General features: G+C 49.0%; 2 protein-coding genes across 4 annotated transcripts; both read right to left on the bottom strand.

Annotated features, from left to right (window-relative positions):
* On the bottom strand, positions 1-14,538 carry ELK1 (ETS transcription factor ELK1). Of its 3 annotated transcripts, none has more exons than XM_045068364.1 (6): positions 14,351-14,538; positions 6,207-6,480; positions 3,303-3,752; positions 2,225-2,671; positions 1,461-1,562; positions 1-1,376 (listed from the first exon to the last, which is right to left on the bottom strand). In XM_045068364.1, exons 2-6 carry the CDS (start codon positions 6,414-6,416, stop codon positions 1,278-1,280), a joined length of 1,308 nt encoding a protein of 435 aa, XP_044924299.1. In that variant the 5' UTR covers positions 6,417-6,480; positions 14,351-14,538; the 3' UTR covers positions 1-1,277. The 3 variants fall into 3 exon arrangements, with proteins under 3 accessions (XP_044924299.1, XP_044924300.1, XP_012913042.1); XM_045068365.1 differs by having other exon boundaries at positions 6,207-6,450; XM_013057588.2 differs by lacking the exon at positions 14,351-14,538 and adding an exon at positions 7,086-7,229.
* Positions 14,539-15,698: 1,160 nt separating this feature from the next.
* Positions 15,699-23,831, bottom strand: UXT (ubiquitously expressed prefoldin like chaperone). The gene is made up of 7 exons (XM_013057589.2): positions 23,732-23,831; positions 23,450-23,556; positions 22,366-22,447; positions 22,159-22,226; positions 21,775-21,882; positions 16,018-16,081; positions 15,699-15,798 (listed from the first exon to the last, which is right to left on the bottom strand). The coding sequence occupies exons 2-7, from the start codon at positions 23,545-23,547 to the stop codon at positions 15,745-15,747; spliced, it is 474 nt and encodes a 157-aa protein (XP_012913043.1). The 5' UTR covers positions 23,548-23,556; positions 23,732-23,831; the 3' UTR covers positions 15,699-15,744.
* Between the last annotated feature and the right edge of the window lie 1,850 nt (positions 23,832-25,681).

Below are 25,681 nucleotides of genomic sequence, written 5' to 3'. Positions count from 1 at the left end.
TCACCTTTAAAAATATATATTTACAGGAACAATTCCCCATTCTCTGGGACTCTTAGAAAAAAAAAAGATCCATTTTTGGGGAAGTAAAACAAACAGTGGAGACAGGTGTAGCACCGTCCCCCAAATCACCAACCCCCAGGTCCCCAGGCCCAGGCTGGGCCGGTGCTGACAGGAGGTGAGCCCAGGAGTCCTGTGAACCCACCCTCTCCAGCCTGGAATTCAGATAGGACAGGATTTATGTCCCCCATTCCTCCCTCCCAACTCCAGGGACACTTAAAGGGTCCTTTGTACCCGCCCGCAGGAAATTGGGGGGCTGGGAGGGAGGGAGCTGAAAATACACGTTTGGTATCAAAAATAAACACTTGGGGGTGGCAGGAAGACCCTCCCCCCCCAATCCCTTCCTTCCCACCCACCCCATCTCAGATATAGGAAGAGATGCTTTCCTCTCCCCTATTGAAAAGCCCTGTTTAAAAATAGATTATACTATCAAAATGGCAAGGGGTGGGGGACAAGGAGACCTGGAGTACTGGCTGGAGGGGTCCCCCAGACGGGAACCAACTCCCCAAAAAAACCCTCCATTGGGAGGTAACAGGCAGGACCCCAGGAGTTTGGCAGACACAGGAATGGCTTCTCGGGGGAGGAGAACAAAAGGGGCATTCCTCCCCTGCCGAAAAGGTGGTATCTGGGGGGGATGGTGGTGGTGGAAATTCCTACTTCAAGGGTGTGAGTCTTTCCTTGGCCAAGATTCCCAAACTGCTGAATGGCACAAATTCTTCCTGGGTCATTGGGTGTGGCCAGGAATAATAAACAACAACAAGCTACCTTTTCCACTCACACCCCAAAATGGAGACAGGGCTCCCTCAGCTTTCCAAGGGCCGGCTGAGAAATAAATAAAGAAAGGTCCTTCTCAAGCCAGACCCCGATTGTCTCATCTTGGGAGAAAATGTGGAGATGGGGGAGATGTCCTCACCAAACCCTCAAAAGGGTTGGGCCAAGCTCCTCTCAGTGGCCTTCAAAAAATAAATAAATAAACCGTCCCCACCACTGCTGTAGGAGACGTGTAAGGGCGGCCACTGGGGAACTGACCAAGAAGAGAGAAGTTGTATGTTTCCTGTGGAAGGGTTACTAAAAGATCTTTCCTAAGAATCCCTACCCCACCACAACTAGAGCACAAGTCTGTCAGCTGAACTATGTTTCTCCTTGAGACGGCTGGCTGGAGAGAAGTTCAGGGCCATGGATGGAGTGACCCCAGAAGGGGGTGGTGGTGGTGGTGGTAATCATGGCTTCTGGGGCCCTGGGGAGAGCACCACGGGGGTTGAGAGGCCATCCACGCTGATGGAAGGGATGTGCACCTGGGCGCTGCCACTGGACGGAAACTGGGGACAGAAATAGGGAAAGATCACGCATGGGGCCATGCTGGGGTCTCTCACCCTCTCCGACATGGGGGAAGGGGATCCTACCTGGAAGGAGAGCTTGGCTGGGCTACGGGGTGCAATGGGACTCAGGGTGCTCCAGAAGTGAATGCTGGGGGGCAGCGAGCTGGGCGTCAGCAGCACCGGGGTCTGCAGGGAAGGGGTGGTTGGAGCTCAAGTGAGTAGAGAGCAGGTGTGGGAAGATGGAAGGAACTTGGCTCCAGTCCCACCAGATTTCCCACTCAGCCTTCTGAGCTCACCCTCCCAAAGTGCACAGGCTTACCCCCTGACTGCTAAGCCCAGGACACCTCTCCAATGTTACAGACAACCCCTCCCAGCTCCTGAGAGCCCACCTCCAGCTTCACTGGGCGAGACCACCTACAAGACCCCATCCGCATGTTGTTCTCAAACCTCACACATCACCATCCCATCAGCTTAGGATCTACCTCCAACTCTTACATCCCACCAACTCATACACCTCACAGGAAACCCACTAAGGAAATCCCAGCCCGAAAAGCCCCATGCAGGATCCCCAAGCCATACCCCAACCCAGGAAACAGTTTTGCCCTGCCCAAGGCCTCTCGGTCCCCGCCCACAAAGCCCCCGAGACCTGCCCATCATTCCAAAAGGCACTCTCTGCCCCGGGGAACTAGAGACCAGCTCGCCGTCCCCGCCCTCCCCATTAATCAAGCCCTGCCCCTCTAGTCAATGGCACTCGGAGGCTCCACCCTCCCACTCACCCAGAGATGACTGCACTGGCCCTTCCAGTCTAGCTCCTCCCTTGCCCGCCCCACCCCTTCACAGGCACTCACCAATGTGTGCGTAGGTAGCAGGGACGGGGTCAGCGCTGGCCCCGGCGCCTGCAGCCCAGAGCCAGTTCCCGATCCTGGAGTCCGTTCGGGTCCTGGCCCACCCAGCAAGCTGGGGCTGAGTGGAAGCTCCAGGTCCCGAGGCTTCCGGCCCTTCTGAGGCTGAGCAATCTCTGTGCTGGAAGCAGTGGGAGCCGGAAGGCCGCCCACCGGCGCTGCAGTCTCCATGACGACCGCGGGCAGCCGGGCTGGCACGCCCTCCGCAGGAGGGACTTCTGGCCCGGCCTTAGCGGCTTCCTGCACAAACCCCGCCTCCCCACCGACTGCGGCTTCCAACTCTTCCTTGGGCCCGTCCACTTTCACTTCTGGGGGCAGTGGCCTGCCCGACCCGGGCTCCACATTCAGCTCTTCTGATTTAGGGTTCTGGGCCTCGGGTGGGGTCAGGATGACCTGGGAGAGGAGGGGGGGGCGGGCAGAGGGGGCGCGTAAGGATTGCTGGGCTAGTGAAGCCAAGGACTTGTCTTGGAAGGACTTGTCCTTCGTACGGGGCGGGGCGTGACTACACGTCAAGACAGGTCCACCAGCAGGACGTGATGCTTTGCCGAGGATGTGAGGCTGCTTCTGGGGAGGCTTCTCTCTGCGGGACAGGGCTTCCCCTAAGGGTGGGCCTCCTGGGGATACTGCCCTCATTCATGAAAGCAGTGGTTCTCAAAACTTTGCTTTAGGGACTAACAGCATGTGCCTCATCTGGAAACTAGTTTAAAAAAAAATTCTCGTGCTTGTCCCCTGATCCACAGAATCAGAAACTCGTGGGGGGGGGCGATGGGCCTCAGAAATCTGTCGTTTCAAAAGCCCTCCAGGTGATTCTGAAGAATGCTAAGCTGAGAGAACCTATGCATTAAACAAATCCGTTCTTAGTACTTGCACGGCTCTCCTCCCCAAGCCTTTCTCCCAGGGAACTTGTGTGTCTCTCCTTCCATGGTATCTAAATAGAATGTCTATGTCCCTTCTGCCAGCAGCCCTCCTCATCTGGGAATTGTACACCCGCCCTCCTACTGAATTTCCATCTTCCAGTCCTTACCTGCAGAGGGAGGCCAGCCTCCTCGGCCTCCAGGCAGGCCTCCAAAGGGCTGGGACTGGTACTCCTGCTCCCAGATGGGGGCACTGCTGCTCCCGAAGGGGCGGTGTTGGGGAGCACGGAGGCAGGCCGAGGATGAGGGGGTGGCTGTGGCTGTGGCTGCAAGGACTGGATGGTGAAGGTGGAGTAGAGGCCCGAGCGCATGTACTCATTCCGGCTGCTGCGCGCCAAGCCCCCGGGGCCCGCCATTCCTGCACCCTTGGGTGTGCCTGGTTTCCCAGAAGCTGTGTCTCCGGGGGCAGCATGTACAGCAGTGGGGGCCACATTTGCCACAGTAGAGGTGACAGACACCTCGGGCTGGGGCGGGCAGTCCTCAGTGGAGCACCTCGCAACTTCAGGGTAGGACACAAACTTGTAGACGAACTTCTGGCCGCTCACTTTGCGGATGATGTTCTGGGAAGGGAGGAGACAGGATAAAGGGCCTTAGAATTCTGAGAGGGCCGCAGTGGAGGGAGGGTATGGAAGAGGGGGCGGAGGGGTGTCTCCTAGGGTCTTTCTTGCCCCTCTCCTGGCTTTTTACCTATACACCATTCCACTAACACATCTTCCCCCAAGTAGGCACCCCCCAGCCCATTTCTTACCCACATCTTTCAAAATTTGGGGGCTCCTCTCTTCCCCCCCTTCTGTTTCTACCTCTCTTGCTGTTGTGATTCCCCTCTCTTGTAGTTTTCCCATTTTCTCCCCTTTCCCTCTTCTCCCTTCCACAACTCTTTCTTTAGTCTACTGCCCTTCCCTCCATGTCTCCTTCCCATCCATCCCTCTCCATGTCTTCCCGTCACTCTTCATCTCCACCTTCATCTCCCTCCTCAGAGGCACACCCCCACACCCTGTAGCACCTCTCCACAAGAGGCCCCACCTAGGGGAGCCAGTGCAGGGACAGGCTTTTCTCCTGGCTCCTGGAACCGGGAGAGTCTGTGGGCTAACAGGGCCAGGCCTTGGGAGTAGCTGCCAGGACAGCTGGGGAGTGTGGCTGATGCAGTAAGACAGGAAAATGAAGTAACTGATGTAAATACTGTTAGAGACTAAATTAATAGAGAAGAATGCAGCAGTGAATTATTAATAAAGAGGATTATTTAAAGCTATCAATAGAGAGGCAGAACAGGGCAAGGTTACTAGGGAGGACAGGCTGAAGAGCCTTATTCTTTTTTGTTTTGGGGCTTTTTCTGAGCTGTCATAATTTATTTCTGGACTTAACTGTAACTGAGGAGCCTCATTCTTAATACTGTGGTACAGGTTTAAGGGGTGCCTGGGTGGCTCAGGTCATGATCCCGGGGTCTGGGGATCGAGCCCTGCATTGGGCTCTCTGCTCAGTAGGGAGCTGGCTTTCTCCTCTCTCTCTCTGCCCCCCACCCCGCTCATGGGCTGGCTCTCTCTCTCTCTCTCTCTCTCCTCCTCCTCACTTGCTCACTCTCTCAATAAAGAAATAACATCTTCAAAAACGTTAAAAAATATTGTGGTACAGGTTTAAGCTAAGGCAATTAGAAAATAAAGTGACTGACAGCAACCAGACAGGAGCATTAAAATATTGGTATAAGCACTGGAGGGAATCTCAAGGCTGGCTGGGTAGATCGCAGACCATGTTTGAGATATTTCAGGATAGGTCTGGAGGGTCTCAGGAATGCTGTGGTGGTCTCAGGGCACAGAATGAGGTGGCCTCAATATTGTTTTGGTGGTTTCAGCTAAAGGAATAAAATATGAGAATGGAATGAATGCTATGATGATTTACGGTGTGCAGCATAGGTCCAGGACTGTTCTGGGGGACAAAAGGCATCTGGGGGGCACCAGGGCTCCGTAGAGACATTTTAATGATGGTCAGGTATTTCACAGGGTAGGTTTTTATTTCTCAGAAAATGAATGAAAAGGGAATATTCACTAATATTGCTTTGGAAGTTTCAAATAAAGAAGAAAATGAAATAACTGGTCTATTGTGAGGGACAGGAAATCCAGCACTTGTCTAAGAATCTGAGAGGATGAGGAAAATGTAAAATTTTAGATATAGGCATAAGAGGATAAAATAATAAAAGCTGGGGTGGGGTGGGCCAGTGTTGCTTTGAGAATGCACGAGAATGGTGTGTGGAGCTGGCATTATACATGTTGTTCTGGAGGTCTGAGAAGAAAAGAACTGACAAAAGCGTTCACTATTCTAGAGGATGAGATAAGGAAAAGTTAGTATAATATTGCCATGGACATTATGATGCTGGGAATAAGATTATTCTGGAGTTCTTATTCTGGAATAAGAGCAGATAATGAAATAACTGAGGAGTCCAGGACTGGTCCAGTTCTAGGAGATAGGATAAGGAAGTCATTATTATACTGTTTTCCAAATTTTTAGCTATAGGAATAAGGCAAGAAAATGAAATGTTGTGGGGGGAGTAGTGGAACAGCATGAACTTGGGGACCTCAGAAAAGGGGTGAGTAGGGGTATTAGTATTACTATGAAGGTTTCATCCATAAAGCAGTAAGAGAGAGAAAATACCTTAGACTGGGGTGCCTGGGTGCTCAGTTGGCTAAGCAACTGCCTTTGGCTCTGGTCAGGATCCCAGTGTCCTGGGATTGAGCCCCGTGTCGGGCTCCCTGCTCAATGAGAAAGTCTGCTTCTCCCCACCCGCCCCAGCTCATGGTCTTTCTCTCACTTATTCTCTTTCAAATAAGTAAAGAAAAGAAAAGAAAAAGAAAATACCTGAGATAAATATTTGGGGTGCCCAACATTGGTCTGAGAGTATGACAGGGTAGGGTAAAAAACAGTAAACTCTGTTTTCAAAGTTATCGCTATGACAATTAAGACAGGAAAATGAAATAACCGATATAAATGTCGGCAGCTTCCAGTCCCGGTCCCAGAGGCCTTACCTTGTCATAGTAGTAACGTAGGGCCCGGCTGAGCTTGTCATAATTCATGTTGGTCTTGTTCTTACGCAGCCCCCACAGCCGGGCCACCTCCTCAGCATCCACCAGCTTGAACTCACCGCCATCCCGTGAGGTCCACGAGATGATGTGGCCGTTTCCCTGCTCTCTCAGCAGCTGCAGCAGAAACTGCCACAGCGTCACAGAGGGGTCCATCGCTGGCGGGGTGCTCACGCCATCCCAGGGGTACCTGGAGGGCAGACAGCTCAGAGCTGAGAGGCTGTGAACACAGGAGGCAGCAAAGGTCAGCAGGAGGAGGAGTCCTTTCTTTCCATCTTGTCTCTGCTTCTGTTCTCAAAGCACCATCATTCCCTAAACACCCTCAGACTAAATTCTATGTGCCCTCAGCCTGGCTTTGGATGACTCCCCATCATGGAAGGAGACTTCTGGGGACAAGAGGATGGTGTGAATGTAGTTTGCATGTGAGACAAACATGAATTTTGGGGGGCCAGAGGGCACACTGTGGTAGGCAAAATAATGGCCCTCTCAGAAACGTCCACATCCTAATCCCTGGAACCTATGATATGTTATGTTACGTCCATGGAAAAAGGAACTTTGCAGGCGAACTTAAGGTTCCTGTAGTTTCCTCATATCTTCAGGGGATATGTTTCAAGACCCCCAGAGGATGCCTGAAACTGCGGACAGTACCAAACCCTATATATACTATGTTTCTTCCTATACATATACACACAATAAAATGTAATTTATAAATCAGGCACAATAAGAGATTAACAATAACTAATACTAAAATAGAACAATGATGGCAATATACTAGAATAAAAGTTGTGAATGTGCTCTCCCAATATCTCATTGTTCTGTACTCACCCTCCTCTTTGTGATGATGTGAGATGATTAAATACTCGTATAACGAGATGAGGTAATGATGTAGGCACTGAGACACAGTGTCAGGCTACCACTGACCTTCTGATGACAGATCAGGAGAACCATCTTCTGCTTGACTGCGGGTAACTGAAACCGCGGAAAGCAAAGCTGTGGATGGGGGGTACTACTGTACGGACCTTAGGGAGATTGTTCTGGATTATGTGAGTGAGCTGAATCTAATCACAGGAACTCTTACTAAAAAAAGCAAAAGGCAGAAAGAGAGCTTGGAGAGCTGCAATGACAGAAGAGGCAGGAGAGATTTAAAGCATGAGAGAGACTTGACCTGCCATTTACTGGCTTTGAAGATGGAAGACTGAGGCTCAAGCTGGGGGAATATGGTGGCTTCAAAAAGGTGGGAACGACCTTCAGCTGATTATCAGTAAGGAAACAAGGACCTTAATCTTATAACCTCAACAAACTGAATACTGCCAGCAGCTTGCATGAGCAGGAACCAGATCCTGCCCTGGAGCCTCCAGAAAGGAATGCAGCCCCGCCCATACCTGGGTTTCAGTCTGGTGCGGCTGGGCTGGACTTCTGACCTCTGGAGTGCCAAGATAATAATTTGCATTGCTTTAAGCAATTCTATTTGCAATAATTTGTTATAGCAGGAGTAGAAAACTAGCATAGTTTCCCTCACCTGAACGTTTTCATTTGCAATCTCTGCCACATTAAATATCAAGTTTTCCAGGAGGTTCCTTCTGCCAGCCCCTCGCAAAAGCTGTTCATGCCATGTGGGGCTGCTCTCTTCTCTCTAGAAGTCTTCCCCATCGTTCCAGTCCCAGCCACAGGAGCCTAGCCTTTCTTAAGCTTTCCTGAAACTCAATGCCTGCTTTCTTCTGTCAACTTTGCACTCCTTGGGCCTGTTACTATCCCTTTCGGTCCTCCTTCTTGGTAACAGCAATAACTAACATTTGCTGAGTTCATAATGCTTGGCTGGTATTGTTCCAATCAGGCAATATGGCCTACCAGACAATCACTCAGGCTCTAGAACCAGACTGCCGGGACTGGAATCCTTGTTCTGCTACTTATTAGCAGTGTGGCCCTAGGCATATTCTCTCTCTCTCTCTTTTTTTTCCCAAATATTTTATTTATTTATTTCACAGAGAAAGAGAGACAGCGAGAGAGGGAGCACAAACACGGGGAGTTGGAGAGGGAGAAGCAGGCTTCCCACTGAGCAGGGAGCCCAATGCGGGGCTTGATCCCAGGACCCTACAATCATGACCTGAGCAGCAAGGCAGACACTTAATGGATTTAATCACCCAGGGGCCCTGACCCTGGGCATATTCTTTAACTTCTTTGTGCCTCAACTTTCCCATCTTTAAAATAGGGATAATAACATGCTCACCTGTAAAATAGGATACTAATAATACCAAGTTCACAGAGTTATTCTACAGATTAGATATCATGTGCTTGGAATATGATAAGCTTTTAATAGAATCTAGTTTCCAATTTATTCATAATTCCTTATCTGCTATTCCAAAATCCCCCAAACTCTAAAAACAGAAAACTTCTTGGGGTGCCCAGGTGGTGCAGTCAGACAAGCACCTGACACTTGGTTTTGGCTCAGGTCATGATCTCAGGGTCATGGGATCCAGCCATGCATCAGGCTCTGGGCTCAGCGCAGAGTCTGCTTGGGGATTCTCACTCTTCTTCTCCCTCTGCCCTCCCCCTGTGCATGTGTGAGCTTGCTCTCTCAAATAAATAAATCTTAAAAAAAAACCAACACAACCCAAAAACCCAAAACCCCAGAAAACTTCTTTATCACCCTTTGGGCAGCAAAACCAGATTGGAAATCAATGAAGTCCTTTCCGGTCTTTAGTGATCCTCACTCAGTGCTGACTGTTCCTACATTCTGCTACATAAATCTGAATGTGGCTGATTACTGAGGGCGTTATGTAACATTTTGTATGTGCACCTTGTTACCTTCCTAAAATCTGAAAAATCTGAAATTCTGAAACACATCTGGTTCCAAGGGTTTTGGATAAGGGCATGCAGACCTGTACTGCTATTTTTATAAGTACTGACTCATGTATCTTTCATCACAAATCTGGGAAAGTAGGCGCTCTTTATCATCGCTAATTTACAGAGGAGGGAGCTAAGATACAAAATGTCCAGATGACGTCCTATGGGCCATGGAGCCCAAGTGGCACAGCCAGGATTTGGACCCCATGCAGTCAGATTCCCGTTATCTAAGCATGTAAACTGTTAGGCTAAACTGCTCCGACCTTGTTCCCTCAGCACGTCCCCACCCAACCCCAAAACTGCTCTCTTCGCTGAACTGGACGGTGAACTGGAAATGAACACGGAGCTTCCTATTCCTTAAGGAACAAGCTTTCATCAATCGCCTGTTCACAGGCTGGGACTGTTGGGTTAAGAATAAGACCTTCCAAACCAGGTTTTAAAGAACCATCCTTCATTCTTTAATCTGTAATGAAATATACAATATGATCGGCATGAGTCTCTCTTGTCTGAGCTCTTTTGAAGTTCACTGGGCGGACACAGTTTTAGGCCATTATACAAGTCACAAAGCCATGAAAGTGTCCACATTTGAGAGTCCTGTCATCAGAGGCTTTACTGAGTTGACTTCAAAGACTTGCTTGTCTCTGAGGCACAAAGAGTCCAGTGTGACTCCTGGTGGCCAAGACTGGCAATGTTACCAGATCCTCTTCCAGCCGTGATCAGACCTACTAATTAAGGTAATATCTGACCGTTTGCTCCAAGCCTTGACAGCACACAGGGTTTCATGTTTTGTTTATTTTATTTCCCACCTGACCCCTCAGAAGAGGCCTAGTAATCTGCCTCACTCAGGTGTATTTACGTCTCTTTGTCTCATTCATTTAGCAACCAGTCTCTTGAGTGCTTACTGTGGGCTGGGGGCTGGGTGGGGATACAGCAGTGAACAAAACAAAATTCTCATCTCAGTGGGGAAGACAATTAAGGAAGAAGATAAATGAGTCAAAGAGTAAGTCAGACGGTGAGAAGAGCTATGAAAAAAGGAGGCAGGGAAGAAGCGGTTCTTTCTGAAAAGGGTGGTCAGGGGAGGGTAGGCCCTGAGCAGGTGACATTTGAGCAAACACCTAAATGAGGTGAGCGAGTCAGGTCAGCGATGACCCGGGGAACAGGGTGATCCAGGCAGAGGACACCGCTAGGGTGAACGACCCTGAGGCGGGAGCGCGCAGGGCAGGTCAGAGGAAGAGCAAGGTGTCAGGCAAGATCAGAGAGGAAGGAGTACGGGTCCAAAAAGTAGTAGTGAGGTGAGAAGAGAGGGGTTATGGGGGCCAGGCTGAGTAAGGCTTTTGTGGGCCCTGCCAGGACTCTGACTCTGAGAGAAGAGCCACATGAGGGCTGTGAACAGAGGGGCAACAGGCCATGACCTGGACTTTAACTGGATCCTTCTGGTTATTGTGAGGAGAACTGGCTGGAGGGTCTGGCGAGGCTATGGTGACCGTTCAAGTGAGTGATGGCCACGGCTGCAGTGGAACTGGGGAGGGATGGCTGAGTTCTGGACGAAATGTGGAAAGAGAGTGAGTGGGACTTGCTGATCAAACAGTATGGCGGTGGGCCGGGGTGGGGGGCAGTGAGAGAGACATCATCAAAGGGGATTCTAGGTGTGTGGCCTGAGTGCCTGGAAGGATGGACCTGGGACCCTCTGAGATGGGAGCACAGCAGGAGAGCAGGGGTTGGGACAAGGTCAGGTCAATTCAGGAGATCTCAGAGGCCTGTTAGACACCTACATGCACACTATGAATAATGATGAGAATTTTGAAAATAGTCATACAACCCTTACTGTGTATCACACACCATTTTCATCATTTAACTCATGTAATCATCACAGCAACACCGTGGGGGCGGGCGTTATTATGATCCTCCCATTTTCCTGAGGAGGAAATAGGCGCAGACTTCAGTCACCTGCCCCACATTATACAGCTGGAAGTTTGCAGACTTGGGGTTCAAGCCCAGGCAGCCTGGCTGCAGGCAGTGGTCTCAGTGCTTTACAAGAGCAGCTCCTTCTAAAGTGAGATGGAGAGGCAAGACCCTCGAGGGTATCGGGGATGGTGTTTCCCATGGGGTGAGCAGGGAGTGTTCCCCGAGGAAGTGTCATGCTGGCAGAGACCTCAAGGAGGGGAGGTAGCAGTTCCCATCTCTGAGGACACACACATACCCTTCCCCCTTCTCACACCTGATGAACTCTTTACGGTCCTCAGGTTCTACTATCTCCTGGGCAGAATGAATTCCTCCTCTGTGTGATCCAGTGTGCCAAATAAACCTGTCTGCTCTTGCAAAGCCCTTCTCTCTGGCTCTCTGGTCTCCTGCTCCTCTGCCCTGTTCTAGCTGTGTGTCCTTGGGCGAGTTACTCAACCTCTCTGGGTCTGTTTCTGCATCTGCAAAATATCCTCCAGATACATGATTCTCAAAGGCTTTTGTGAAGATTAAGTGCCAATATATGTAAAGGACTTAGAAAAATCTCTCTGGCATGTGGTAGACACTGGACAAATGTTAGCTCTCACCTCATGTATTAGCTGTTTCCATCCCCTCACTCTCCAACCTTATGTATTACCATGGCCTACACCGCCTGGCTCCCATCACCGCTCTAACCTTGTCTCCTGCCTGCCTCCCTCCCTCCACTCTGCCCCAGCCACAATGGCCTTCTCCATGTTTCTTGAATGCACTAGGCATAATCCCACCTCAGGGCCTTTGCACCAGCTGGTCCTTCTGCCCCTAGACTGGATGGCTTCCTCCCTGATCTCCTTCAGACCTTAATTCAAGAGTCACCTTCTAAAGGAGGCCTGCCCGGTGCCCAAGATTTCAACCACCCTAATATTCTCTCCCTGTCTTCCCTACTTCATTTTCCCCCTTAGCACCTGTTTAACATACTATCTAATTTTACTTACTGTTTTATTTATATAGTCCATCTCCCCTACTTTTAGCAAACGTCTGCTCCACAAGGACAGGAATTTCTGCCTGTTCTGTTCCCTGCCATATCCCCAGCACCTAGAAGAGTGCCTGGTACTCAGTAGGTGCTAAGTGTTGGCTGAATGAACAGTCCCAATTAGCTTCTTTAACTAGCTCTCCCATGCCCTCTTCATCTCCATCTTCCCAACCCTGATCTGTCTAAAATAGTATTTTTCACATTCATTCATGTGATAAAGTCTTATTGGGCAGCTACTATATACTAGGTATATCTACCCAGCAATAAATAAGTGGACAAGAAACTGTAAGCCCTCATGGGACTCCTGTTCTAATGGTGAGGGCCAATAAACTGGTAAACTACACGGTGTGTCTGATAGCGACCGAGGGCAAAGGGACCAGTCAAGCCAAGAAGGGACCTGAGGCCTGCTACATACGCAGGTTCAGATTGTCAGGGACAGGCTGACATCTGATCAGAGCTCTGAACCCAATCATGCAAAGATTGGGGGTAGAGCGTTCCAGGCAGAAAACAGAGCCGAAGCAAAGGCCCTGAGGCTGGACTGCATTTGCTGCACCTGGGAATGAGTGAGGAGCTCAGTGTGGCTGGCACAGAGGTGGGAGGATGAGGTGCAGGAGGTGAGGTCAGGGAGGTGACTTGTTTTATTAACTCCCTGGGATGCTTCACACTGGAGGGGGTTCTGGTTCTGATTCCTCCATTTTAGAAATGAGGAAGCGGAGGCAGAGAGAAAGTGGTTAAGTCACTCAGGTCATAAGCTTCTGTGATTGGGGGTGGATGGGTGCTGAGACAAGGTGTAGAATGGAGACAGCTCTGCAGTCCCGGGGAGAATGGCAAAAACAAAAGCTTGGAGATGACAAGTAATGTGGTGTTTGGGGAGTGGGGTCTCAGGTGGGATGGGAGAGAGGGGAGCCTCAAAAATTAGTCTGTGTTCTGAGGGGCAGCCTAACTGTGTACTTACCTCCAAATGACGTATTGAACCCCCTATGCTGAAACTTTCCTGGGTACCTATCTCCAGGGTTGTGGTGAGGATTCAATGAGCTCACTGACACAAAGCTCTCTGGCAGGTACTTAGTAGGCACTCAGTAAACATTAGCGCCTAAAGGCATTATCACTATCTCTGATACACCCACTTACTGGAAGGAGACAGACAGTCTTAGGAGTTAATGATGTGTACGAGGGGGGTGTATTCTAGAGTAAAAAAGCCCTGGGTTCAACAAGCACAAGGGAGGAGCCACTGATGGGGGGGCAGGGAAGGCATGGACTGATCCATCACAAGGAAAAGAGGGGCGAAATAAAACCCCCTCCTGGAAGAGGGATTACAAAGCACACTGGACTCAGGGGAGGGCATGGGGGTGTGTGCCTGAATGCAAGCACATGGGTAGCAGGGAGGCCAATGAACAGATCCGCTGCAAAGGCGGGGGTGGGGGAGTGCAAAGGCTCATCTTATTGGGGTGGTGCAAGGGGAGCAGAAAGGCATACTGACTGTACCACAGTAGATGGGGTGAAAAGCCATCACACAGACCAATTAAAAGAAGAGAACGAGGCCATGGACTAGGCTACTGAAAATGAGGAGATAAAAAGCACTGATCTGACCCACTATTAAAAGGAAGGGAGAATCCCAGGGACTGGGGCAATAGTCTACAAAAAAAAAAAAAAAAAAAAAAAAAAAGATTAGGGCAATGGGCTGATGATTAAGGGGATGTGAATACAGGCATTTAGACGGGTCCACCGTAAAACAGAGTGTGTGATAAAACCGTGGACTAATGCACTGGGGGACTGGAGGAGGCAGGAATACAACTTCACAGATTAACTCACTGTTAAAGGGGGTTGGGGGGTGTACAACGCCATGGATTGATTCACTGCAAGGAAAAGGAGTGGCGGAACAAACAAGGCCACAGACGGGGCCCTTGAAAGTTAAGGACGGGAGAAAAACATTCAGATGCACCTACTGTCAAGTAATCGGACAATGCTAAAGACTGCTCCCCTATAAGTGGGGGTGGGGGCAGGACCACGGACGAGTCCACTGTACGGTGGGGTGGGGAGAAAATACAAGCCCGCAGACCGATCCATTATAAAACAGGAAGGGGGGTCAGGCCACGGTCAGATCCACTACAGGGGCGAAGGGAGGGGACAACACCACAGGCAGGTCCGCCAGCCGTGGTGGCGGCGGTGGGCAGTCGAACATCAGCAGGCCACGGGCCAAGCCACATCCCTCGCGCGGGGGCGGGAAGGATACGTGGGGTCACGGACGGGCCCTCCACCCTCCAAGCCCCGGGCTCACCTGTGTGTAGCGCAGTGGCAGTATTGGCAGCTCCGGGGGGCGGGGGCTCCATGCGCAGCCCCACCGCCCCCCAGGCCCGGGCTCCGAGGCGGCGGTGGCGGCGGTGGCGGCGGCGGCGGTGGCGGCGGCGGCGGCAGCACCTAGAAGCCGCCCCTGCCTTTCCTCACCGCTCACGTGGGCCTACGGGGGAGGAGCCGAGCATTCTGCCACTCGTTGATTGGACAGAGCGCTTGGCTCGACCGCGAGGCTTCTAGGGTTGAGAGGCGGGTCCTGCTCCATAGAGCTGTGCCGTGATTGGTCCAAGGGGAACTGATGGACCGCAGATGGCCGCTAGCATCCAGAGCAGGCGTGCGGGAACCCGCCGGTGCTTCACGCTGATTGGCCCAAGCCTGACAGCCCGTGGGCGATTGACAAGATCCTGGGGGCGCCTGCCTCACAACAATTGGCCTATACGAAAGACAGCCTCCGAGGACAGGGGCGGATGGACTCTGCTCCCTGTTGATTGGTGGATGAGGGACTCCAGACAGCTGCCAAAACACCAACGGGGCGGTGCTGTACTCCACGCCGCTCAGCGGAAGCTGGACTTGTATGGAAGCGGGCGGAGCAGCAGGCAAGGAGGGGGTTGGGTCTGGGCCGTGCGTAGGTGGGCAGGATAACTCTACCGTGATTGGCTAGAAAAGACGAGTTTAGAACCGAGCCCAGGTAGGAGGTTTGGACAGCCGCCAGGCACGCAAAGGAGCGTTGAGCGGCGGAAACTAAATGCCTACGAGGTCAGCGGTGAGCAGCAGTCAGTTAGAAAGGGGCGGAACTTGGCTCTGTATTGATTGGCGAAAGCTGGACTCAACCTAAAATAGGGGCCGGACCGAGGAGGGCGGGATGCGGTTCTGCAGCCCTTGGTGGAACCTAGAACTATTTAGAAGCGGGGCGAGGCCAAAGTTGGGCCGAGGCGAGCGTGGGTGTAACGTAAGGCACCCCAGTCACGACTGAGGTGGGGAAGAGGGATAAACCTTTGGGCCAGGAGGGAAAGGCTGATTGTCTTGGTTACAAACCTCCACCCTGAATCGGCCCATTCTCTAAGACAAGTAAGAGTTATATCCAGGAAAAGAAATAGAAAAAAGAGAAGGTTAGGTGGGAGGCCCAGGTTGCCAAGACAACGGAAGAGAGGGCAGAGTGGAAAGCCAAGTGGCAAATGTTGCCAGGCAACAGGCTGGAGGCGGGACTTCAGGGTTACTTTATAGGTTCCACACAGAGACTATATCTCTAGGGCTCCTGGTAACTTTGTGCTTTAGAAACAGGGCACCTTCAGCAAACAGCAGGGGTTGAGGTAGGGAAAAAAGGGCCATGTGACTCAAAGGCATTCAGGCTCTTTAATGTCTGAGGAAGCGGGGAAGAAGTCAATGGTGAGGTGTCTCCGGGAAATTCTGCAGGCCTTGTAGTTCTCTAAGCCCCTGAAAAAGAGGACAGAAGGCACTGAGCAGAGACTGGGTCTGGGCCTCCACACAGGCTTGCTGTGACCTCCCCTCCCTCAGAGCCCGCCTGGCTCCAGCTTGGCTTCAGCTTAGAGAGAAAGATGGTCCTTCCAGTCCCTGGCTCTCTCCCTTCCTCAGGTCACAGCACCCTGAACACATCTGGAGACAGAGTCTAAGAGTGGGCTGAGCTGCTCTCACCTCTAGTAACATGTGGATATGGGCCTTGATATTCATGGAGTCCTTGGTGAGGCTGTCGCTGAGCCTGGAGAAAAGAAACAAGAAAGGGCGAAGTGGGCCCCACTTAACGCTCATGAGAATGATGCTTCCACATCACTTCGAGAACTACCTACCTCCTGTGACAGGTGGTAGGATACGTTGCTGCCTGACCTCCTGCTGTGCACAAACGCCTAGCCACCCTCTGGACTGCACTAACTCGGAGACATTTACTGAATCCATACTCTATGCCAGGCAATTTTAGGTACTGGGGAGAGAACAGCAAACACAACAGACAAAAATCTCGGTCTTCCAGAGCTCGAGCTCTCATTAAGAGGGACGAATGATAGAGTAACACCAAGAATATGTTGGGTGGTTGTAAGCAGAATGAAAAAGTTAAATGATGAGAGAGGATACGGAGTGCAGGAGTGAGGCCTGCTAATTCTGAGGGTACTTACAAACGGCTGCACTGAGAAGCACTTGAGTCAAGACTTAAAGACGTGAATCATGTGGACAGATGGAAGATGAAAGTCCCAGACACAAGGGCCAGCACATGGCAAGATGCTGAGGTGGGGGTGTACGTGGCATGTCTGAAGCACAGCAAAGAGGCTGGTGTGGCTGAAGAAGAATAAGTGAAGGGGGTATGGTAGGAGGTGAGGTCAGAGAGGTAAGCTGGGGAGGCAGATCAGGTGAAAGCCACAAGGCTCTGACTTTTACTCTAAGTGAGATGGGAGCCAAGGGAAGCTTGTAATCAGAGAAGGGATGTGAACTGACAAAGGGTGTTTTTTTTTTAAGATTTTATTTATTTATTTGAGAGAGAGTGCATGAGCAGGGGGAGGGGCAGAGGGAGAGAAGGAAGCAGACCACCCACTACACAGGGAGCCCGATGTGGGACTCGTTCCCAGGACACTGAGATCATGACCCGAGCTGAAGGCAGACGCTTAACCCACTGAACCACCAGGGGCTCTGCTGACTAGGGTTTCAGTGGATCCACCTGGTTGCAGTATGGAGAACTGGGGATAAGGAGAGCTAGTGTGGAAGCCGAAGTCCAGTGAGAAGGCTACTGTAATAGCCTAGGTGATAGAGGGAGACTCAGACCACTGTCAGCAGCTGAGGTGATCAGTGACTGGATATGGAATATATTCTGAAGGCAGAATCAACAGGATTTACCAAACAGTTGGATGTCAGGTATGAAAGAGAGAGAGAGATGACTCACGAAGGATGCTCAGGCCTAAGCAACTGCAAAGCTGGAATTGCCGGAAACCACTCTGGCCCGTGACTGTTGAGTACAGAAACCAGTCAGTTCCTTATATCTTCTGGGCCGACTGGGATCAGTCTCACCCAAAAGAATCCTAATTGATAGAAAGGATCAAGGAAGGCCCTTCTGAAGAATGAAGAATGAGTAAGTAATATAGTAAGATAGGGTCTTTTCCTCAAAAAGGCCAAGATGCAGGAAAGAGCAGTCAGGAAGTCAGAGTGTTAGGAATTAAGTGAATGGTGGAAGGAAAGTGGTATGAGAGAAGGTCCGAGGGGTAGGAAGTGGCTGGATCGTGCAGGGTCTTGAAACTGTGATAAAGAATGTATATTTTATTTTGCTGAACTATACATCAAAGTAGAAATCAGTTTTAAGCAAACTAGATAAGGAAAGTAGAAGGTAACAACACAGAAGATTAAATTGGGGGAAAAAATACAGCACTATGAACCCATTTATGTATCACTATCTCCCAAATTTATATTTTCAGTCCAGACCCCTCTCCTGAACTTCAGCCTTGGGAGTTTTAACTACATCTTCAAAAACTCCACTTCAGTGTTTAATAAGCACCTCATACTTAACGGGTCTAGGCTGAACTCCTGGGTCTTTCTCTCTAAATCTGCTCTTTCTCTATCATCTCCCTCTCAGATAATGGCAGCTCCCTGCATTCTATTTGAAATTACAACCGCCCGGGGTGCCTGGGTGGCTCAGTGGGTTAAAGCCTCTGCCTTCAGCCCGGGTCATGATCCCAGGGTCCTGGGATCGAGCCCATCGGGCTCTCTGCTCAGCAGGGAGCATGCTTCCCCCTCTCTCTGCCTGCTTGTGATCTCTGTCAAATAAATAAATAAAATTAAAAAAAAATTACAACCACCCCATCCTAGGCAGTGTTTCATTTCCTTTTTAAATTTTTTTTTAAAGATTTATTTATTTGAGAGAGAGAGAGAGTGGAGGAGGGGCAAAGGGAGAGGGAGAGAGACAAACCTCAAGCAGACTCCCCACTGAGCACAAAGCCCGACGTGGGGCTTGGTCCCAGGACCCTGAGATCATGATCTGAGCTGAAATCAAGAGTGGGGCAGCTTATCCGACTGAGCCACCCAGGCACCCATCCCTTTTTTAATTATTAAAGTATAACTGACATGTAACATTAGTTTCAAGGGCACAACATAATGATTCGGTATTTGTATACACTGTGAAGGGATCATCACAATAAGACTAATTGGTAATGGTCATCATACAAAAAAATTTTTCCCAGGCAATGTTTCTTCTCTCTGTTCCCTGCTGTTCTCTGTAGCACTGCCAACCTGTGACATACTACATCATTTACTTATTTTTTATTGTCTGGCTCCCCTGCCTAGAATGTAAGCTATGTAAGGGCAGAGAACAGAGACTGGTCTGCTTTGTTCCCTGCTGTCTCTCCAGGATGCAAACTGTGTGTGGCCCATAGTATGCACCAAAGTATATTGAATGAATGACTGAATAGCTACTCCATGCAAAGGTGCCTGAAGTCCTCAGGAGACGGTTGAATATATGTTTAAAGACAAGAAACCAGTGAAGCATGGTATTTTTACCAGAGAGCAAGAATGCTTTCAAGAATATCAGGGTTACTACTCAAAGAACAGAGTAATGAAACTGATCAGCTTCTAAGGGCAATAGGAACATCCATAAAGAGAACAAAATTAGTTAATGGTACAAGCCTGGTCTAGGAAGGGCTATGAGCTGCAATACTTTTTAAAAAGGAGGGAAATACAAAGTCCACCAAAGGCTAGTTGTAACACAAATGAGAGATGTTTCATTTTTTGCTACTGTTTCAATATGTAAGGCAGTGTTAACAGTCAAATGGTTACTGTCTCTTCTCTCTCTTTTTAAAAAGATTTTATTTTTAAGCAGTCTCTACACCCAGTGTGGGACTTGAACCCACAACCCTGGGATTAAGAGTCACATGTTCCACCTACTGAGCCCAGCAGGTGCCCTTAATCTGTCTCTTCTACAGTTACACGTTTGTGGACGTGTACTCTTTTCTGTGTAATCAGGAAAGAATACACACACAGACCTGATCCTCCCACTCCCCAAAGAAATATGCTAAAAATAAGGACTGACAGTCTTTTTGGCTGCATACAATAACCTGAAAGAAAGTTAGTTCCAAGTGTGTCCCAAGGAACAAAGTATTTTTTAAAAGATTTTTAAAAATTTATTTGACAGACAGAGAGCACTAGTAGGCAGAGAGGCAGGCAGAGAAAGAGGGGGAAGCAGGCTCCCCGCAAAAGCAGAGAGCCCGATGTGGGACTTAATCCCAGGACTCCGGGATCACGACCCAAGCTGAAGGCAGAGGCTAAACCCAGTGAGCCACCCAGGCGCCCAGAACAAAGTATTTTAAAGAGGAGAGCGAGCTACCCAGACTCAAATCTTCATCTCCTAGAAAGATTAAGCTTCTAGGAAGCCCTCCTAATTATAATAAAATAATAAGAGAGTGAATCACATTTCTCATGACACTAGTAAACCAGATAAATATATCAAAAAGACAGACAAGGGGGGGCAGGCACTGACAATGTAAATATATTTTTGGTAAATACATCAAGTCTCAAAATATTAAAATCTCGGGGCGCCTGAGTGGCTCAGTTGGTTAAGCAATTGCCTTCAGCTCAGGTCATGATCCTGAAGTCCCTGGATTGAGTACCGCATCAGGCTCCCTGCTTATTGAGAGTCTGCTTCTCCCTCTGACCCTCCCCCTTCTCAAGCTCTCTCTCTCATTCTCTCTCTCAAATAAAAAAAAATCTTAAAAAAATTAAAATCTCTATCTGAAAGTATCAGAAGTCCTGTCACAGAACAAGGAAAGTTTTGTTATAAAAAATGGATGTGGCCTAAATGACCACTAGTTCAGAACTCGTGGTCCATTGGCCACGATGAGACCACGTGGTTGGTCTCATGTTGGCCCATGAGAGCAGGCCCCTTGACCCCCTCACCAACTGGTTTGATCACTGAGATTTATAAATCTCAGCAGATCTGAGGCTCTTTCGGGTCTACTAACACTGAAACCTTGGAGTGGTTTGAAAAGAAAAGAATTACTAAAACCATGAGAGAGACAAGTCTGGAAGAAATGAATGTAGGAAAAATTTAACCATTTTAGATAAGTGATATTCACTCTTGTAAGATGGTATTCATCTAAGTATATTGCTCAGTGTTCCCTCTCCTGGCATGTTTGCCTCTCTTAGCAATTCTGCAAATGTGGCAGTCACATGTGGTCCCCTTGCCAGAAATAGCCCCACGGCTTGTTCACACAACCGAGAGACTCAAATGTCATTTCCCCCTGGAAAGCTTTCCCTAGCTACATTTCAAACCTCTCATCCACACTCCCAATTTCCCTTCCCTGCACAAAGCCTTAAACTCAACTGGAGCTCACACTTTCTCCCCACATTACCTTCCCCTCCACCACCAGAGATCTGCTTCAATCCCCCCCTTCCATCTGGTTCCGGCATACCCTTTTAAATTCACTCAATAATCATAGAATGCCTACTGAATGCTATGTACTACTCTGGTCTCTTGAAGGTATAGACAATCTATTCCCCTTAATGGGCGAAGGCAATGAATTTTAGAAAGAACTAAATTATACAGTAAACATTAAGAGGTCATAAGTAGAACAAGAGAGAGGAATGAGCAGTGCCAGGGGTTGCAATTTTTTTTTAAAGATTTTACCCAGAGATAGATAGATAGATAGATAGATAAAGTGAGTGGGGAGGGGCAGAGGGAGATGGAAAGAATTTCCAAGCAGACTTCCTGCTGAGTCCAGAGCTTGATGTGGGGCTCTATCTCACGACCCCGAGATCATGACTTGAGCTGAAACCAAGAGTCGGATGCTCAACTAACTGAGCTACCCAGGCACCCCCAGAGGTTGCAATTTTCAAGTTAGGTTACAGAAGGCCTCACTGAGGAGGTGACATTTAAGAAAGACTCAAACTGAGGAGAAAAGAAGCCATGTATGCACTTTGGAAAAGTGTGTTATTGGCAGAGAGCACAGCCACTGCAGTCACCCTCAGGTGGGATCATTCTGAGGGTGTTTCAAGAAGCCCGGGAAGGTCAGTGTGGTGAGAGTACAGTGAATGAGCAGGAAAATTAGTAGGAGGTGGATTCAGAGGTAATTTGTCTTGCTGTTACTGATTTATAGGCCAAAACCTCCTGGATCTGGTCAAAATTAGACCTTCAAGGAACCCTTCTGTCTTGTTCACTGCTACCTCCCCACTGCCAAGTACAGAGCCTGACACAGAACAGAGAGCCAACAAATGTGGTGAATGAACAATACAAAGACCATTTATTTATTGAGTGGTTACTATGGGCTATACTTGGGGCTAAGCTTTGTTTCTCCACTTTCCTCAGCCCTAGCCCTGAGGAGGAGGGGAAATGGCCCCTGAAGTCTCATCCCAGTGAGCCATGGGGAAAGGGAAAAGGGTGTTGCAAATGATGGCATTTTAGACACTATCCTCATAGGATGGACTTACTCTGTGAGGAGATTGCTCTTACGATCAATGAACTTGAGAGCTTCTGCCAGTGTCAACTCCAGGAAAAAACCATATCCAAGGGCCACATAGATTCGTGAAGTGTCTGAGCTGAGGAAACAATCATTAGAGGAAGTGGGGGAAGTCCTTATCACTGTTTAGCATACCATATAGCCTACTAAAGATTTTTTTTTTCAGTCCACTCCTCCCACCTTACCCAAACTGGAGCTCTGGGAGGGTGGGGATTTTGTCCTATTTGATTCACTGTCATATCCCCAGCACCCAGGGCAACGTCTGGTACACAGCAAGTACTCAAAAAAATATTTGTTGAATGAAGGAAGGGGGAAGCTGAGCCCTCTGGGCTCAGAGGGGCAGGTAGACACTCACACAACTGTGTCAACGAAGAAGTTACAGCCCAAATCCACCTGCATATATAACTCCGAGTGCTTAGCTTCCTGTGAGGCCAGGGAAAAAGAGGTAGGGGTCAGTGGTCAACTTTCAGGTCAGCTGACAGCTTTTGGTCTGGGGTCTCTCCTCCCATCCCCCTCCCTTGCCCACACACACCAAAATGGTATCTAATCTTGGTGTTTTTACCTGAAGTCGCTCAATGACATTTCTCAGTTGAAGGTATTTGGCCAGCTGCTCATATACCTTGTCGCGATGGTCCAGCACTTTTCTGATGGGGCAAGAGGACAACAGTGACCAAAGGGAAACCCTGGCCCTTTCAGAATACCTCAATTTATCACCAAGACCCTCATGTTGCCATGCTCTAAAGAAGCATTTTAGTGCAGAAGTTAAGATTTGAATTGTGGGTCAGACTGCCTGGGTTTGAACCCAGGCTCCCCTTTTTTACTAGTTGTGTGACTTTGGCAATTAAATAACCTCTTTAGGATTCAATTTCCCTATCTATAGGAAAGGGATCACAAGTATTACCTCAGAGGCATTAGGAGAATTAAACGAGTGTTTACTACAAAGTACTTATAGGAGTGCCTAACCAAATAGTAAGCTCTATGTATGTATTAGCTACTATTTATTAGTTCTATTATCACACTCTACTCCCAATACCTCCCTCCAATCAGAATGTCCATTCTAAAAAAGAAAAAAAAAAAGTGTCCCATTCTCACTGTAAAAAAAAAAAAAAAATCTTCCATCCCTTTTAGGATGTTCATTATCCTACTTTTGGACACTCTACTTCTTGCTCAGATTAATAATGATAGTAATAATTTTCATACACACTGAGCCCGTAGTATCCATGTTAAATCCTTTACAGGCACTGAACACATTAAAAACTCAAAACCATCCCATCAAGAAGGTTCCATCAATTTTCCCATTTCACAGATAAGAAAAGTGAGGCAATGAAAGGCGAGTCAGGGTACAACGTCTTCACACGGATGGCGAAATGGCCATGGATTCGAACCTGAGAACTCCCGCTTTGGACTCTAGCTCAACCTGTAAGTGATATGGGAGGCCGCTCTTGAGCGGACGCACCCTCTACTAAGACCGCCACCTCCCAGCCCAAGTCGCACCCCGGATGTCGCCCCTCCTTCTCGCCGGATCCGCGCACGGGGCCGGACGCCAAACGCCTCCCCCACCAATCAGAAGGCCTGGCCCTGACTTCGAAAGCCCCGCCCCCCACGTGGAACGTTCCACACGCCAGGCCCTCCACGCTGTCACTCACCGCAGGTCCCGCTGTAGCACGTCACAGATGAAGGCCTCGTAGCGCAGCACTTTCTCCCCCGTGGCTTCCAGCGCCCGCCGTTTAGGGGGCGTCGCCATGATGGGCTCCTGAGGAATCGGGAGGGGGTAGACCACGTTGACCACTCTGTGCCTCCGACACAGTACATCTGCACCCTCTCAACAGCGGGAGTGGGCTCGTCTGGCTCCTGCCAGGGGGTTCTGCCTTCTGCCCCTCCCAACACTGGAACTCGGCCACCCAGGGACACCCAAACGCGGCCCTCACCTTAGAGCCGCCGGCAATAAGAACCTTTTCTATAAACCGTGGCTTCCGGGTGGCGCGGGAGAATGACGTATGACAAGGGCGCTGGCCAACCAAATAGCCAGGTGGGGAAGGCGGTTCTAAAGGGCTGAACGCGGAGGAGAGAAGGGCGGGGCTTCAGGGAATCCGAAGAGAGTACGCGCGACCGCAGAGCGTGGGAACAGGGAGACGTGCAGAGCCTCTGGGGAGTAAGTGGCTCGCGGGGACGGACTTTATTGGGATCTGGCAGGTTTTGGGTGAGGCGGGTCGCGCAGGTAGAGGTAAAGAAAGTAAATCGTTTAGTATTTAAAAGTCAGAGCTTTGAAAGCAGACGGGCAAAAATTGATTATGGTTCTGGTTTGTAAAAGGGAGTGTACCTCCCTGTGAACTATCGCTGTGATTTTGATTTTTCAGGCGGGAGATTTGGGTTTGACTCCCGGTAATAGGAATGAATGTGAGCATTAAAAAAAAAAAAATTTAAACGGAGACAGATTTTCTGAAACTCGTCTTCGATAACTCCAGTTTTGCAGTTTGCAATCCATAACTAAGTTTCAAGCAGATACCGACAATGCACTATGTCTATTACCTCGTTTAAGAAAGGCGGCGACTGGAGGGTCGCTGAAGTCCTCTGCTCAAGATCGCTTAAGTCCTCTGCTCAAGTGCTCTGTTCTGTAGTTAGAAATAGTTCCTATGTCATTACTTAAATATGTAGACTTTTTATTTATTTGTACGCACTCAAGTTAATGAATTTATTTTCCCATGTTAGATTTTCAAATAATAGCATCAAACCCAGGAAGTGGAGGCTGAGTCTGAAGGGAGAACCCAGATGGCCAGATCCCTCAAATGCTGTTCCACGTATAGGGCCTAGAGAACACCTTTCTACCAGGGAAGTCTTCTCAGATAATTTGTGTGTTTCCCATGTAAAATCAAGTTTTTCTTTCAAATGCTCAAAACCTAAGCAAGTCAAGCTTTTCTTTGCCCTTAGAACAAGATGCTTGTAAAGGAAACGTGATTTTTTAAAATGTGGTTTGTTGTTTTTTTTTTAATCTCATGTTTCAGGGGCGTCTGGAGGGCTCAGTGGGTTAAGCATCTGCCTTTGGCTCAAGTCATGAGCTCAAGGTCCTGGGACTGAGCCCTGCATCGGGCTCTCTGCTCAGTAGGGAGCTTGCCAACCCCCCCCCCCCCGCCCCAACCCTCTCTGCCTGCCTCTCTGCCTACTTGTGATCTCTCTCTCTGTGTCAAATAAATAAATAAAATCTTTTAAAAAATCTTCTCATGTTTCATATAGTTAGAATTACATTTGGTATGACCAAAACAGACACCAGGTAGGTAGACAAGTATTATTGAGTTAATCTATACCATTTTCCTGTGGGGAAAAAAGAGTGTTATGTTTATTATCTTTATTTAACACAAAAGAACACAGAATTCTGATGAGCTGGAGATGAGTCCGTGCAAGCCTATTAACTTATATTTCACAACAACATTTTTAACTTTTTTTTTTAAAGATTCTATTTATTTAAGAGAGAGAGGGAGGGAGACATAGAGAGAGAGCACCAGCAGGGGGAGGTGCAGAGGGAGAAGCAGACTCTCAGCTGAGCAGGGAGCCCAACTTGGGCTCATGACCTGGGAGTCATGACCCTGGGATCATGACCTGAGCTCAAGGAAGATGCTGAACCACCTAGGTGCCCTCATTTTTTACCTTGTAAAACCATGTACCCAACTTTATTTTTACATTTTAAAACTACAGAGAAGTTGGCAGTGCATAGAGCCTGCATTTAGACTCAACAAATGTTAATATTTGACTGCATTTGCTTTCTCTCTTTGTGAGCCACACGATAATTGACATGGCTGCATCACATTCCATGTTTTGGATGGCCTCAGATTTTTGAGCCACTCCTCTGTTATTGGATGTTTGGATGTGTCCCAATTTTTTTC

The sequence above is a fragment of the Mustela putorius genome, unplaced genomic scaffold (assembly GCF_011764305.1).
Source record: "Mustela putorius furo isolate JIRA1106 unplaced genomic scaffold, ASM1176430v1.1 tig00003903_pilon_pilon_pilon, whole genome shotgun sequence".
Taxonomy (NCBI): domain Eukaryota; kingdom Metazoa; phylum Chordata; class Mammalia; order Carnivora; family Mustelidae; genus Mustela; species Mustela putorius.
Note: the sequence above shows the minus strand (reverse complement) of the source record. Positions and strands in the feature narration are given on the sequence as shown.

What these genes read in the sequence shown, in the direction of transcription:
- ELK1 (XM_045068364.1), bottom strand. Translation starts at nt 6,416, where the DNA reads ATGGACCCCTCTGTGACGCTGTGGCAGTTTCTGCTGCAGCTGCTGAGA. An exon ending in TACGTTACTACTATGACAAG is followed by an intron (nt 3,753 to 6,206) that starts GTAAGGCCTCTG and finishes CTCCCTTCCCAG; the next exon opens with AACATCATCCGCAAAGTGAG. An exon ending in CAGCCAAGCTCTCCTTCCAG is followed by an intron (nt 1,377 to 1,460) that starts GTAGGATCCCCT and finishes TTCTGTCCCCAG; the next exon opens with TTTCCGTCCAGTGGCAGCGC.
- UXT (XM_013057589.2), bottom strand. Translation starts at nt 23,547, where the DNA reads ATGGCGACGCCCCCTAAACGGCGGGCGCTGGAAGCCACGGGGGAGAAA. An exon ending in ATGTCATTGAGCGACTTCAG is followed by an intron (nt 22,227 to 22,365) that starts GTAAAAACACCA and finishes CTGGCCTCACAG; the next exon opens with GAAGCTAAGCACTCGGAGTT. An exon ending in ATATCCACATGTTACTAGAG is followed by an intron (nt 15,799 to 16,017) that starts GTGAGAGCAGCT and finishes CCTCTTTTTCAG; the next exon opens with GGGCTTAGAGAACTACAAGG.